General features: G+C 43.7%; 1 protein-coding gene across 5 annotated transcripts in view; it reads left to right on the forward strand.

The window, feature by feature from the left end:
• The window catches only part of RALGAPA1 (Ral GTPase activating protein catalytic subunit alpha 1), a 243,755-nt gene that overhangs the window by 73,727 nt on the left and 152,808 nt on the right, over positions 1 to 17,220 (forward strand). For 2 of the 5 annotated variants that reach the window (XM_073638952.1, XM_073638953.1), the window contains exon 17: positions 14,500 to 15,789. In XM_073638952.1, the coding sequence (XP_073495053.1) occupies positions 14,500 to 15,789 (1,290 nt within the window). Of the gene's footprint in view, positions 1 to 6,805; positions 6,947 to 14,499; positions 15,790 to 17,220 lie in introns of all 5 variants that reach the window. The other 3 variants (XM_073638956.1, XM_073638954.1, XM_073638955.1) reach the window with 3 other exon arrangements.

The following is a 17,220-nucleotide window of genomic DNA, read 5'->3' on the forward strand; positions in this document are numbered from 1 at the left end:
GGGCCTCTGTGAACCAAATCTGCAGAGCTGCAACATGGACAAATCTTAACACCTTTTGCAGATATTATAAACTGGACATTTTATCTGGCCAAAAGACGGCCATTGGAAGAAAGGTCCTCCAAGCAGTAGTTTCGCCCTGAATGTATCCTCTGGTATTCTCCTGGTGGTGCTGTCAGGAGGGACATCCTGGAAAGTAGGCATTAGACCTCCGGTAATTGGTTTTCCAGGAGTCCATCATGACAGCACCCATTATATTCCCCCCCCCTTAAATTTTCTGTCTGCTATGTGAAGGTAACAAATGTAGAAGGAAACTGTATAAAATAGAGTTGCATCCATCCTGGTGTGGTACTTGGAAAATCACTGGTGGTTGGTGGAGAGAAGGGGCCTTTTAACCTCTCGTGTGTTCCTGTCCCTATCAGCGATAAGGAGGACGACCTCCTGATGGTGCTGTCATGAGGGACTCCTGGAAAACCAAATACCAGTAGGACTAATGCCTACTCGTACATCCCGATGGTGAGAACCTGTCCTGATTATATCAATGTATTTAAGCTTTGTCCTCTGTCCTTTGTGTTCTCTGCCACAGAATATAAATGAGGAATGACAGTGATGAGTAGGACACTGCCAGGAGCTTTATTTACCTCCAAATGGAAAATTATTTTATATATTTTACCATTCAGTTCACAAAACTACAGTTATCTTTCTTGATGGCGACCTTATCTAGAAAGTTTTTAGAACTCTCTCTAATTAAAGGGAATCTGTCAAAATCCCTGTTAGTGGCAGCCCTTTAAACTGATTAATGGGGGTTCCACTACCACCTGTATTCTCCTGTATATTATCACCCCCACCTGTATTCTCCTGTATATTATCACCCCCACCTGTATTCTCCTGCATATTATCACCCCCACCTGTATTCTCCTATATATTATCACCCCCACCTGTATTCTCCTGTATATTATCACCCCCCGCCTGTATTCTCCTGTATATTATCACCCCCCCGCCTGTATTCTCCTGTATATTATCACCCCCCCGCCTGTATTCTCCTGTATATTATCACCCCCGCCTGTATTCTCCTGTATATTATCACCCCCCGCCTGTATGTTCCTGTATATTATCACCCCCCGCCTGTATGTTCCTGTATATTATCACCCCCGCCTGTATGTTCCTGTATATTATAACCCCCCCGCCTGTATTCTCCTGTATATTATCACCCCCCCGCCTGTATGTTCCTGTATATTATCACCCCCCCGCCTGTATTCTCCTGTATATCACCCCCCCGCCTGTATTCTCCTGTATATTATCACCCCCCGCCTGTATTCTCCTGTATATTATCACCCCCCGCCTGTATTCTCCTGTATATTATCACCCCCCGCCTGTATTCTCCTGTATATTATCACCCCCCGCCTGTATGTTCCTGTATATTATCACACACCCTGCCTGTATTCTCCTGTATGTTATCACCCACGCCTGTATTCTCCTGTATATTATCACCCCCCCGCCTGTATTCTCCTGTATATTATCACCCCCCGCCTGTATTCTCCTGTATATTATCACCCCCCGCCTGTGTTCTCCTGTATATTATCACCCCTCGCCTGTATTCTCCTGTATATTATCACCCCCCGCCTGTATTCTCCTGTATATTATCACCCCCGCCTGTATTCTCCTGTATATTATCACCCCCTGCCTGTATGATCCTGTATATTATCACACACACCGCCTGTATTCTTCTGTATATTATCACCCCCCCGCCTGTATTCTCCTGTATGTTATCACCCCCCGCCTGTATTCTCCTGTATATTATCACCCCCGCCTGTATTCTCCTGTATATTATCACCCCCGCCTGTATTCTCCTGTATATTATCACCCCCGCCTGTATTCTTCTGTATATTATCACCCCCCCGCCTGTATTCTCCTGTATGTTATCACCCCCCGCCTGTATTCTCCTGTATATTATCACCCCCGCCTGTATTCTCCTGTATATTATCACCTCCGCCTGTATTCTCCTGTATATTATCACCCCCCCGCCTGTATTCTCCTGTATATTATCACCCCCCGCCTGTATTCTCCTGTATATTATCACCCCCCGCCTGTATTCTCCTGTATATTATCACCCCCCGCCTGTATTCTCCTGTATATTATCACCCCTCGCCTGTATTCTCCTGTATATTATCACCCCCCGCCTGTATTCTCCTGTATATTATCACCCCCCGCCTGTATTCTCCTGTATATTATCTCCCCCCGCCTGTATTCTCCTGTATATTATCTACCCGCCGCCTGTATTCTCCTGTATATTATCACCCCCTGCCTGTATTCTCCTGTATATGATCACCCCCCGCCTGTATTCTCCTGTATATTATCACCCCCCGCCTGTATTCTCCTGTATATTTTCACACACCGCCTGTATTCTCCTGTATATTATCACCCCCCGCCTGTATTCTCCTGTATATTATCACCCCCCGCCTGTATTCTCCTGTATATTATCACCCCCCGCCTGTATTCTCCTGTATATTATCACCCCCCGCCTGTATTCTCCTGTATATTATCACCCCCTGCCTGTATTCTCCTGTATATTATCACCCCCCGCCTGTATTCTCCTGTATATTATCACCCCCCGCCTGTATTCTCCTGTATATTATCACCCCCCGCCTGTATTCTCCTGTATATTATCACCCCCGCCTGTATTCTCCTGTATATTATCAGCCCCGCCTGTATTCTCCTGTATATTATCACCCCCCTGCCTGTATTCTCCTGTATATTATCACCCCCCACCTGTATTCTCCTGTATATTATCACCCCTCGCCTGTATTCTCCTGTATATTATCACCCCCCCGCCTGTATTCTCCTGTATATTATCACCCCCTGCCTGTATTCTCCTGTATATTATCACCCCCCGCCTGTATTCTCCTGTATATTATCACCCCCCCGCCTGTATTCTCCTGTATATTATCACCCCCTGCCTGTATTCTCCTGTATATTATCACCCCCTGCCTGTATTCTCCTGTATATTATCTCCCCCCGCCTGTATTCTCCTGTATATTATCACCCCTCGCCTGTATTCTCCTGTATATTATCACCCCCCGCTTGTATTCTCCTGTATATTATCACCCCCGCCTGTATTCTCCTGTATATTATCACCCCTCGCCTGTATTCTCCTGTATATTATCACCCCCCGCTTGTATTCTCCTGTATATTATCACCCCCGCCTGTATTCTCCTGTATATTATCACCCCTCGCCTGTATTCTCCTGTATATTATCACCCCCCGCTTGTATTCTCCTGTATATTATCACCCCCGCCTGTATTCTCCTGTATATTATCACCCCCCGCCTGTATTCTCCTGTATATTATCACCCCCCGCCTGTATTCTCCTGTATATTATCACCCCTCGCCTGTATTCTCCTGTATATTATCACCCCTCGCCTGTATTCTCCTGTATATTATCACCCCTCGCCTGTATTCTCCTGTATATTATCACCCCCCGCTTGTATTCTCCTGTATATTATCACCCCCCGCTTGTATTCTCCTGTATATTATCACCCCCCGCCTGTATTCTCCTGTATATTATCACCCCCGCCTGTATTCTCCTGTATATTATCACCCCCCTGCCTGTATTCTCCTGTATATTATCACCCCCCTGCCTGTATTCTCCTGTATATTATCACCCCTCGCCTGTATTCTCCTGTATATTATCACCCCCCGCTTGTATTCTCCTGTATATTATCACCCCCCACCTGTATTCTCCTGTATATTATCACCCCCCGCCTGTATTCTCCTGTATATTATCACCCCCCGCCTGTATTCTCCTGTATATTATCACCCCCCGACTGTATTCTCCTGTATATTATCACCCCCCTGCCTGTATTCTCCTGTATATTATCACCCCTCGCCTGTATTCTCCTGTATATTATCACCCCCCGCCTGTATTCTCCTGTATATTATCACCCCCCACCTGTATTCTCCTGTATATTATCACCCCCCGCCTGTATTCTCCTGTATATTATCACCCCCCGCCTGTATTCTCCTGTATATTATCACCCCCCGCTTGTATTCTCCTGTATATTATCACCCCCCGCCTGTATTCTCCTGTATATTATCACCCCTCGCCTGTATTCTCCTGTATATTATCACCCCCCGCCTGTATTCTCCTGTATATTATCACCCCCCTGCCTGTATTCTCCTGTATATTATCACCCCCCGCCTGTATTCTCCTGTATATTATCACTCCCCGCCTGTATTCTACTGTATATTATCACCCCCCGCCTGTATTCTACTGTATATTATCACCCCCCGCCTGTATTCTCCTGTATATTATCACCCCCCGCCTGTATTCTCCTGTATGGTATCACCCCCCACCTATATTCTCCTGCATATTATCACCCCCCGCCTGTATTCTCCTGTATATTATCACCCCCGCCTGTATTCTCCTGTATATTATCACCCCCCCGCCTGTATTCTCCTGTATATTATCACCCCCGCCTGTATTCTCCTGTATATTATCACCCCCCTGCCTGTATTCTCCTGTATATTATCACCCCTCGCCTGTATTCTCCTGTATATTATCACCCCCCGCCTGTATTCTCCTGTATATTATCACCCCCCGCTTGTATTCTCCTGTATATTATCACCCCCCGCCTGTATTCTCCTGTATATTATCACCCCTCGCCTGTATTCTCCTGTATATTATCACCCCCCGCCTGTATTCTCCTGTATATTATCACCCCCCTGCCTGTATTCTCCTGTATATTATCACCCCCCGCCTGTATTCTCCTGTATATTATCACCCCCCGCCTGTATTCTACTGTATATTATCACCCCCCGCCTGTATTCTACTGTATATTATCACCCCCCGCCTGTATTCTCCTGTATATTATCACCCCCCGCCTGTATTCTCCTGTATGGTATCACCCCCCACCTATATTCTCCTGCATATTATCACCCCCCGCCTGTATTCTCCTGTATATTATCACCCCCGCCTGTATTCTCCTGTATATTATCACCCCCCTGCCTGTATTCTCCTGTATATTATCACCCCCCTGCCTGTATTCTCCTGTATATTATCACCCCCCGCCTGTATTCTCCTGTATATTATCACCCCCCGCCTGTATTCTCCTGTATATTATCACCCCCCGCTTGTATTCTCCTGTATATTATCACCCCCGCCTGTATTCTCCTGTATATTATCACCCCCCACCTGTATTCTCCTGTATATTATCACCCCCCGCCTGTATTCTCCTGTATATTATCACCCCCCTGCCTGTATTCTCCTGTATGGTATCACCCCCCGCCTGTATTCTCCTGTATATTATCACCCCCCGCTTGTATTCTCCTGTATATTATCACCCCCCTGCCTGTATTCTCCTGTATATTATCACCCCCGCCTGTATTCTCCTGTATATTATCACCCCCCTGCCTGTATTCTCCTGTATATTATCACCCCCCTGCCTGTATTCTCCTGTATGGTATCACCCCCCGCCTGTATTCTCCTGTGTATTATCACCCCCGCCTGTATTCTCCTGTATGGTATCACCCCCCGCCTGTATGTTCCTGTATAGTAGTATTCCGCACCCCTTCCTCTGTGTCCTCCATATCAGTCCCTCCCTCCTCCTATTCATTTATAACCCCTGTGTCCTACATTATTCATCCTATTTTTTTATGCCTCGGTCACACATGTAGTACCAGCCCCTGCAGCACCTCTTTCCTGTATACTTGTGATGACTGTACCTTCTTGCATTAGCTGCTCACACAGCACACTTCTCCGCCATCTTTTAGGAAAGCTGGTGCAGACCCCACCGTGAGGCACACACCATGCTCAGGCCATTATCATTGTGACTCTCGGCTCCTCCTGGGTAGCTGCCGGCAGGTGAGACCAAGTCCTGGAGACAGGCGAACAAGAGCGTGGCCTGGGCATTGTGGTGCTTCTAGCAGTCGGTGCAGAAGTCTCATGCGTAGTAATATGCATGAAACTTTTTTTTTTTTATAAGTATAAAATAGCATGCACGGCATAAGCACAACCTCTGCAAGAGGTATATTCCTGAATATAATGAAGTTGTCATGTTCTTGTAGTGTTTCTCAAATATTAGAGAATGTAAAGCCCTCCATCAGCCCGGTAATCAGCTGACATCTAAGGGTTTAGTTTCTGTAGCCTTCGGGAATTTAGCTTTTTTCAGTGTGGAAGACACCTCTGCTGCATGGACAATGTAGTCCTACATGGATGGCGATGTCCAGGTCTTATTGTGGTCAATGTAATACAGTGATGGGTCTGGTCAATGCAGAGCAGGAGATTCTGATCCTTCCTGGAGGATTCTGACCAGGGATCCACTTCCTCTCCCTAAGCCATACTCACAGGAGCCTGGAGACCCCCGTTTTGGGGTCGTCACATTGGGGATCTGCTTCTGTATTTCCTGGGAATGAACATTTCTGGACTTCTGTGGGTATGACTTGGAAGGATGAATCCATCGGGGTGTGAGCTCTCGGGAGCTTTCAGAAAAGGTCCATCTCCACTAGGACCTCACCTGCTTTCCATGTTTCCATGCTTCAATGTGATTTTACTATGTGTGGTATATTTTTCTGTGTCTGCCCTTCTCTCTGTCTTCCATGTTCTTGTTTTTGCTCTGTAGCGCCGCCTCCACTAGTCCGAGCTTCTCCATATCAGCGCACAATGTAATAAGAGTTTTTCCTCGTGCATATTTTCACTTTTTGCCTGCTTCTTGTGGTTTTGCTGCACTCTCATCAGTCACTTCTCTTTCCTCTCCTCCGGTCCCTCTTCTCCCCCGATCTCTCCTGTCTTTTCTGTCTTCTTTTTTTTAAAGCCATGAGGAGCCGATCCATTGGGGACAGTGCCCTGCCATCAGCCTCTATCCGCAGCGCTAAAAGTGCACCTGTCCTGATCCATCCTTCCAAACCCCTTCTGCCTGATATTGTTCTCACTCTGCTTTCCGATGAGCTGTCAGGTAGTGGCACCTCTGTCTGCACCCCCTTCCCACTGTCTGCAGCCCCCCGTAATCACAGAGAAGAGCACTGTGTCTGACAGAGAAGGGTGAAATCTGCGCGCTCCTTCCCTCTGTGCATGCTCTCTAATCGCGAATATCAGACATTCTCAAACCCATGTTCAACTAATAGTTATTTAATCTGTAATGTGTACAGGGGCTTAACTTGCTAATTATATGGGGTGGACCCCTACTTGGGCTCCTCATCTCATAGCCACGGAGTGCTGTATACCTCTACAGTATATGAACAAGTTTATCTCCTGCTTACTTTTATCAGTCATTTCTAGGTTTAGCCAGAAAAAAAGATCAGTATATATTTCCAAGAGGTGTGGCAAACCACAGAGTTTATATAAAAAAAAAATCCATAAAACTACTGATTCCCAATATTTTGCCTGCAGGCGATGACCAATGTGACTTGTGCTGTACGCAGCCTCTTTTGAGAATGTCTGATCCGCACTATTGACAATGCTGTTTCTGCACTAACTTGCCATATTGACTCTGTATTTATCACCTGGACTTGCTAACTTTTTTTTTTCTAGCTGTTTATTACAGAATGGCTTCATTAAACTTCTCGCAGTTTCACCGTGGTTTATTTTTATGCCGTACTAGAGTTCATACAACTTCAGAAACATTTTCCTTGAAGTGCATGTGTCACTGTTACACAATGACGCTAAAGAGTTGACCCAGTGGGCACTCAGAACACTTTTCATTAGAGTTTACGTGATTGCAGACTCATGAATCCTCACATCGCATGTTTTCGGCCGCATTCCGACTAGACGTGCCCAGCGTCACTCAATGCAAGTGTATTGAGTGAGGCCGGAAAGAGTCTAGTCGGAATGTGGCCGGGAGTACGCATATCGCATACTTGCAGTCACATGACTCACCTAGAATGACTGCAGACTTGTAGTTTAAGACTGGGCAACCCCTTTAACCCTCTTAAATTCCACAATTCAGGGGTGATGTTTGATGCTTCTGTTAAAACACAGATTTGGCAAGCTGGACACTGCGGTCCTTCTCGCAGACTAGACTCTACACCTGCTGTGCCATTGGCTACTTATTCCGAGGGCAAAAACAGGTTATTTAAAGGGGTACTCCTCTACTATAAAGGCTAAACTTAATGGGCCCAAGAAAAAAAATTACTCTCCTCTTGGATTTGCTTTTGTTGCTCTTCTACAATTTTTACTGTGTCTCTTGCAAGTCCACAGGCTTCAATATCCAGAGGTGGGGCATCATGTTATCGCTGCAGCCAGTTTCTATGTGCATGGACAGAATGTGAATGCTGCAGTCGATCAGCAGCTGCTGATTGGCTGCAGCAGTGATATAACAACCCCCACAGAATGTTAATGACTGTCGACCAGCAGGGAGAGCACAGTGGAGGATCGGCGCCAATCCAGGAGTGTTGGTGTTTTTTTGCACCACCCTGGGCTCATTAAGATTAACTTTCATAGTAGCAGAGAACAACCTTTGAATCATTGGAAGATGAAAAATCACCGTTTACTTTTCTCCAAATCTACCGCTTTTCTTCATTAGTAGCAGTCACCAAACATTTCCCATTAGATACCAATAAAAGGCCAAGAGGGAGAATTTGCTTGTATTGTTTAATTTAAAGGAAATTTGTCACCAGGTATTTGCTATGTAATCTAAGAGCATCATGCTATAGGGGATGAGATCCTGATCCCAGTGATGTGTCACTTACTGGGCTGCTTACTGTCATTTTGATGAAATCCCTGTTTTCTCTGCTGCAGATCTAGCAGTGCTCTGGATGCTGAGCTGTGTATAACCACGCCCACACCACTGATTGACAGCTTTCTGTGTGCACTGTATATGGACAGAACACTGCTAATCAGTGGGGGGGGGGGTGTCATACTGAGCAGCGGACTAGGAGGCATGAGACTCCTGCTCCTGTAGTGATCATCTCCTTCTGATAAAACATTGATTTTTTTTTTGATTAAACCACCACATACAGCCCAGTAAGTGGCATAATGCTGGAGTCGGGGTATCTGCCCCTACATCATGCTGCTCACAGATTACAAAGCAAAAGCCATCTGACAGATTCCCTTTAAAGTTTGCATTGGCACATCTTTGGCTATTGGGAAACTAAACTAAACTCTGCTCGATTTTACCAGTATTGATCGGGACACTTCTATTTTACACTTATCTGTTTAATGGACTCCAATCTTATTTTATTATTATTATTATTATTATTATTATTCTTAGCTTTCAATTTAACATAATTTTTCCTAAATTCAAAGTATTACACAGGTCAACAAAAAAATATTTTTTTTCTGGTGCCAAAGATATTTTAATGAATTTGGGGTATTTTTGAGGTGCTGATTCTGAATATGCAATCAGTTTTGCCAGATTGGCTCTAGTTTTTGAGATTTTTGGTATCTTATTTATAGCACGTGTTGGTAAATGCGACGCGTCATCTCATTAATTTCTTTAGATTAGTACTTGAACTGAGCAGTTCTCAATATAATTTTGTGTTAATTAGTGTTCTAGAAGTTTGTTCATAGCTTGATTTTATACTAACTTTATGTTGTCTGTTTTCCAATGAAAAGCATGAACTCATCAAGAAGAAGTTGCCTTAACGATCCAGACTCATTCTGTTACATTTGTGGTGAATATACACTGCCAAAACATAGAAGAAACATAACAGACTTCGTAAAAAAAGTGTATTTGGCCTATTTTGGGGTTATGCTTGGGGACCAAGACAAGTTTTGGGCGCCACACATAGTGTGCAAAGCATGTATCGAATTATTACGAAAATGAAGCAAAGGACAAAGAAAAAGCTTCAAATTTGGTGTTCCAATGGTGTGGAGAGAGCAAAAAAATCATCATGATGACTGTTATTTCTGTGCAGTGCAAGTGCAAGGATTCAATAAGCATAAGAAACGAAAATGGGAGTATCCTAACATGGAATCTGCAAGAAGGCCTGTCCCTCATTGTGAAGATGTGCCTGTACCTGTGTTTACCATGTTACCTGACCTTCCCCCACCTGATGATGATGAAATGCAGGGTATGGAGCTAAGCATTAGTTCTGGAAGTGAACCAGAATATGAAGGAAGTTTCAGAACACCTACGCAATTTACCCAAGGAGAGCTCAACGATCTAATAAGAGACCTCAACCTCTCAAAAAGTGCATCCGAACTTTTAGCTTCCAGGCTAAGTGATAAAAATTGTCTGACGCCTGGAACTAAAATTACATCTTACAGGATCAGAGAAGAAGCACTTCTTCAATTTTTCTGTGAAGATGACCTACTTGTATATTGTAAGGATATGCCTGGCCTGATGCTGCAAATGGGTTTACAAGTATATCGTCCTGAAGACTGGAGGCTTTTCATAGATAGTTCTAAAAGGAGTTTGAAATGTGTTTTGTTGAACAATGGCAATCAGTGTGCATCTCTTCCAGTAGCTCACTCAACTAAACTTGTAGAACAATACAAAAATGTCAAAATGGTCTTGGAGAAACTGTGCTACCATGAACATTCGTGGCTGATATGTGTTGATTTAAAAATGGTCAACTTTTTACTTGGACAGCAAAGTGGATACAAAAAGTATCCTTGCTTCATCTGCATGTGGGATAGTAGAGCAAAACATCAGCACTGGGAGAAAGTGAATTGGCCTCCAAGGGACACCTTGACAGTAGGAGCATCAAACATAGTGAACGAACCTTTGGTGGACAGGGAAAAAATCATTCTACCACCACTTCACATAAAGTTAGGATTAATGAAGCAGTTCGTCAAGGCATTAGACAAAGATGGTAATTGCTTCATGTACATCTGCAGATCTTTCCCTGGTCTTAGTAGCGAAAAACTGAAGGCAGGAATCTTTGATGGTCCTCAAATTCGGAAACTCATTAAAGATTCAAATTTTCCTAAGTAAATGAATGACATGGAAGCTGCTGCATGGTGTAGTTTTGTGTTGGTAGTGAACAACTTCTTGGGAAATAAAAAGGCAGACAATTATGAAGAACTGGTACAAAACATGCTATTGAGATTTAGAAATCTGGGTGTACACATGAGCATTAAATTGCATTATCTTCACAGTCACTTGGACAGATTTCCAGAAAATCTTGGAGATTTTAGCGAAGAACAAGGGGAGAGATTTCATCAGGATATTATGGTGATGGAGGAAAGGTACCAAGGCAGATGGGACAGACATATGATGGCTGATTACTGCTGGAATCTACAGCGTGACTGCCCGAAAAGCTCACATAGAAGAAAATCATATAAAAAGCGCTTTTCCAGAGATTAAATGTCTCCTATCTTTCATGTCTTGTTCATTTTTGAAGATTACTTTCTAAAACTATCTAAAATAAACTATAATCAACATTTACTTTGTTTAATTTATAGTATTCATTACAATATCAATAAAGTTAATGCGCGTGTAGCAAATTACGTCATTTTTTTACACATTTTACAGAAAATATCAAGAACTAGAGCCAATCTGGCAAAACTGATGACATATTCAGAATCAGCACCCCAAAGTTACCCTAAATTCGTTGAAATATCTTTGGCACCAAAAATGCTGTTGACCAGTGTTATCATCAAACAAATCAAGCTTTTTTTTTTTCTAATTTTATTTTTATTTTACATCTATGTAAATCCTGAAATCTTGTATTTTTGCACTGAGCCTCATAATAAGCTGACACTTCCCAATCACTTCTCAGCAGTCACAGCATTACTAAAGTGTTACAAGGAAAGGGTTAAAAGGTTGTAGGCTGATAACACACAGGATCACAACACTGATAGCAGATGATTGAGACATCCGTCCTCCTCCCCTCTCAGTGTGGTGACTTCTGCACAGGACACAGAGCATGCCCACAACACTCTCCCATAGAAATCAATAGGTAATTGGCTGCTGTTTATGAGGCTTCTGGAAAGCTGATCTCAAAACTGCAGTTGCTAGCACAAAAAAAGGTGGCTGCCCCCATAGTTGTGAAAAGAAAATGACCTAAAAATATGCAACGAGAAGATAGAAAAAGATTAGCTAATATATAAAAAAGGATATGGTTTTACATGTTTTATTACATGCGATGCCCGCAGAGTGGGTTGAACTGACTTTTTTGCTGGGGATATATTTCTATATAGAGCCCATTATGGATCCATGTGTATCTGATCCTAAAGGGTCCAAAAACTATTAACACCAATGTAAATCCCAAAAGTGTTGAGCGCTCGCCCAGTACCCTCCCTTTGCATGCTGACATGTCATATAACGTCCTGCATACTAACATTCTGCTTCCCCAGTCCTTATTATTGACCCCCATCTTCTAGATGACCCCCATATTAATGCAGGACCTGTATCGTATTGATGGCCTGTGTATACACTGTGTTCCAAATTATTATGCAAATAATATTTTCTCAGATTTTCCCAAATTACCTATATGAATTCCAGTCATTGTAATTTTCCAGTCAAATAACTATTAGAGTACAATTGAAAGGTTTTTGTACAAACTGCCTATGATAACAGTATATGTTTAAAAAAATAAAAAACTCAAAATGCACTCAAAATGCATGTTCCAAATTATTATGCACAGCAGAGTTTTCAACCTTTTCATTTTAATAAAGAACAAAAAAATGGTCATTTCTGAAATTCTAAGCATTAGCAGGTTATTACAAACTGAAATCAAACCGTTTTCAACTCAAAACTTTATTCTAGGTGATGTTACATTTGCACATAGGACCGCTTGTTCGAAAGGAGCTTCTGAACTCTCTCGTCCATTGAATTTGTCAGGTTTTGGATGGTTTCTGCCTCAATTGTTTTGCATGAGGACAGAATACCCTCCCAGAGCTGTTGCTTAGATGTGAACTGCCTCCCGCCATCATAGACACTCCTTTTGATGATGCTCCAGAGGTTCTCAATGGGGTTGAGGTCAGGGGAGCATGGGTGGCACACCATAAGTTTGTCCCCTTTTATGCCCATAGCAGCCAGAGATGCAGATGTGTTATGTGCAGCATGAGACGGGGCATTATCATGCATGAAAATGATCTTGCTGCGGAATGCACGGTTCTTCTTCTTGAACCATGGAAGGAAGTGCTGTTTGAGAAACTCAACATACATTATGGTGTTCATCTTTACCCCTTCAGGGATCCTAAAAGGGCCGACAATCTCTCTCCCCATGATTCCAGCCCAAAACATTACTCCACGTCCTCCTTGTTGGCGCCGTAGCCGTGTTTGCGTGGGGTGTCCATCAACCAGCCATCCTCCACTCCATCCATCTGGACCATCGAGATCATTTTCATGCATGATAATGCCCCGTCTCATGCTGCACATAACACATCTGCATCTCTGGCTGCTATGGGCATAAAAGGGGACAAACTTATGGTGTGACCCCCATGCTCCCCTGACCTCAACCCCATTGAGAACCTCTGGAGCATCATCAAAAGGAGTGTCTATGATGGCGGGAGGCAGTTCACATCTAAGCAACAGCTCTGGGAGGGTATTCTGTCCTCATGCAAAACAATTGAAGCAGAAACCATCCAAAACCTGACAAATTCAATGGACGAGAGAGTTCAGAAGCTCCTTTCGAACAAGGGGTCCTATGTGCAAATGTAACATCACCTAGAATAAAGTTTTGAGTTGAAAACTGTTTGATTTCAGTTTGTAATAACCTGCTAATGCTTATAATTTCAAAAATGACCATTTTTTTGTTCTTTATTAAAATGTAAAGGTTGAAAACTCTGCTGTGCATAATAATTTGGAACATGCATTTTGAGTGCAGTTTGAGTTTATTTTTTAAATATACTGTTATCATAGGCAGTTTGTACAAAAACCTTTCAATTGTACTCTAATAGTTATTTGACTGGAAAATTAAAATGACTGCAATTCATATAGGTAATTTGGGAAAATCTGAGAAAATATTATTTGCATAATAATTTGGAACACAGTGTAAAGAAGTCAAACTTTTTGAAGTTGTTTGTTTTTGTTTTCCATATTTTTTTTTTTTAGCTATTTTTTTTTGTCGCTACAACTCTTTGACTTCTTTGTATACAGGTTCAAGAAAAGGGGTTGTCCAGAAGGGTTCTTAAAGGGGTTGTCCAGCTTTGGTGACTTTTTTTTGTTTGTTTTGTAACTTAAATGCATGTATTTGGGGTTAAAAATCATTTTTGCAATTGTGTTTCATCAAAAATTTTGCACCCTTTGGCTTTTATTGGCTCTTTGTTTACTTGCACATTCAACATAGATGTGATTCACGGCCATAAATTGAATCAAAGGAGCTGAAAAAAATGATAGATAAAGGAATTACGAACTCCCTGACAGTCCGTCATAGCGGCTGACTGATGGATTCTCAGTTAACTCATGTTGCCTCCAGCAATAGACAGTGCAATACTGAGGCTATAAAAGGTAAGCGCTGCAAAATTTCTAATGAAGCCCAATTGCAAAAATTATTTTTAGCCCCAATTACAAGCATTTAAGTAAAAAAAGAACAGTGATGAACAAACCCTTTAAATAGTTACGCTTGGCTGTACATGTAAAAGCAACTTACAGTGTTTAATTTTTCTTTCGTCCGGCAGAAATGGAGGATGCACCCGTCCATCCACGTGTCCCACGAGTAAGGCATTATTCACAGAGTGAAGAGACGCCTACAGAAACATTTGGAGGTGCCCGTGAGGAGACGCCAACTCTGCCTCGTAGCAGCAGCACGTCTGACATCCTGGGGCCCATTGCAGCCGAGAGAGTGAAAGGTGCAGTGCCAGGTGCAGAGCATCCCACCCCTCCGACTCTGGACCCCCCTTGTGCTAACACACACTGTCAGGAAGCATCCCTAACACAGGCGGACGGCAGTATATACGACCACCTTTGCCAGCTGACTGACTCAGCTGAACTGACCGATGCAGAAATTGAGCAGGGCTGGTATGAGGACTTAGAGGGAGGAGACATTTCGCCTTGTTTAAGGGGTCTTTTAAAAGAGCAAATCACGCAAGGTGATGGGATGGAAAAAAGCAAGGTCAGGTCTACTTGTGTGGATCATAAAACCGAACACCTTGATGAGTCCGAGCTATGCAGTAAAGGAGAGGGTCATACCTTGTTATCCGAGGGGCTCCAGGTGGACACTAGTTCAGGGTTAGAAGGCCATGTGGTCAGGAGATCTGGGGGGCTCAAGGTACCTGGTAGATCAAGGGATGTTCATGTGAGGATCCAAGCCGATGGAGAGGTAAATGAAAGTAGGACTATCTTGGATCAAGGTGACCGAAGGAAAGGTCTGTTTAGGCAAGCCGCAGCGGAGGACGATGAGGTTCCAGAACTGCAAAATTCTCAGCCTCCTCAGTCATCAGGAGGCGAACATGGGGCCAACATAAAGAACTTGTGTGAGTCTGTGACGCACAAGGCCAAAGCCATTCGCCGGAAGCGGAACAGCGTGCAGGTCTCATTCCGTCCTTCCACCGAAGCCGTGCTTTTCTACAATTCTATGGAGAACAAGGATGCCCATTGGAAAGTCAGGCTGAGGAAGTTGAGCGGTCTGAGTCCAAACTCGCCCTGTGTAGACACCGGGAAGCCTACGGCATACGCTGCCATGGGTGCGGTGAGAGTAGCGTCAGGAGTTAGCCCACAAGGTATGGACCAAAGTGATCTCCCCTACCCTCCCTCACACAAGGAACCTAGCCGCGCCCGGCTGCGGTCTAGCAGTCAGGAGAGAGCCTCTTCTCATGCATCTATAGGAGGCGTCTATAAATCTGTTGTTCATGCTCTCTCAAAACCTAAGGCCGGCGTGTCCCTGCAGAAGCAGCAAAGGCCGGCAGCCGAGGCTCCGCTGAGGGACCTGTACGGCCATGTAATGGGCTATTTTGGAAGGAAGTCAGCAGGTGAGATCCTCCGGCCCCGGGACGCGTTCCCAGAGCGCACGCAAAGACGCAATACCCGTATGGCTTTGTATTGCAGACGAAAAACCCAGCTGCCAGCAATCAGGAGCTTCTTTTTGGGATGACTTGCCGCTTATACCTCACCCATTCCTCGTTGACACCCTCTCTGGGATCTTTGCATGTGACTCCCCCTATGGCTGATATAACCTTCCTAAGAGTGTTGTACTCCCCCCTACCTTTTTCGTCATCTCTGCTTTCTGTACTAATCCCACTCCCGATGCGGGGAGTGCTGTCACTTCCTGGCTCCTCTGTAGTCGGGGATCACTTCTAATAAGTGTTTTGTCCTGCAGACGTCTCGTATGTTTCCTGTAACGATCACCGGAGAAATCGATCACTCGGGAATCCGTTCATTCGGGCACTTAACCATCTAAGCCTGTCCAGGTATCACCAGTAATGGTACGATGCAGCCGCATCCCACTGACATCAGGGCCATTAAAGGGGTATTCTGGCTTCAGCAAAAGGTTTTGTTATCTTTTTATTATGCAATTTTTTACAATACTTTTTAGCTCTTTGCATTGTACACAGTAGAAAATATTAAAACCATTTAAAAAAAATTATAATTTTTATTTTGCAAACGGTTTTTAAGGGAATCTATCAGCATGATCCTTTGCCCCATATTGTGAATACGGTCAGGTCTCTCTCTGAAAGTTAATGCCACACCTTTTAATTATACAATCTGTCACTCTGATCGAAAAATAACTTCTTTAATCCATATGCAAATGAGGCTTGAGTGCTCTGGGTGTGATCAGAGCACTTCCCAAAACTCTGCCTTCCTGGCTCTATTTAAAGTCACACTTCCCTCTGCTTTACTGACAGCTCAAAAGTTTGACTATGCAGGCAATGGTGTGTCAATCAAACAGAAGAAGGTGACGCTAGGCAGGAAATAGAGCCAGCGACTTTGGAAGTGCTCTGATCACACCCAGAGCACTTCGGCTTAATTTGCATATGGATTAAAACAGCAATTTTTTTTTCGTGCAGGGGGCATAAATAAAAGATGCATGACATCCATTAGTGATCAACATGACCATATACACAGTTTGGGACGGTAGACCGTGCTGACAGATTCTCTTAAAAGGCTACGGCCCCACTATCCGTATTTGGTCAGTGTTCGGTCAGTATTTTTTCTCAGGAGTGGGAGCCAAAACCAGGAGTGGGTGATAAATGCAGAATTGGTGACTTGTTTCTATTATACCTTTTCTCTGATTGTTCCTCTTCTGGTTTTGGTTCCCACTCCTGGGAAAAAATACTGACCATATACTGATAGTGGGGCCGTACATGATATCACCACTATCATAGCGACTCGTATAAAAGAGGTAATATTTTTTTAAACTATGTAAAAAGGACAAAAAAAAACTTTGTCTAAATTGCTTTTTT

This window comes from Phyllobates terribilis, unplaced genomic scaffold, assembly GCF_046119375.1.
Source record: "Phyllobates terribilis strain yellow unplaced genomic scaffold, ASM4611937v1 Scaffold_7__3_contigs__length_470593459, whole genome shotgun sequence".
In the NCBI taxonomy this organism is placed as follows: Eukaryota; Metazoa; Chordata; class Amphibia; order Anura; family Dendrobatidae; genus Phyllobates; species Phyllobates terribilis.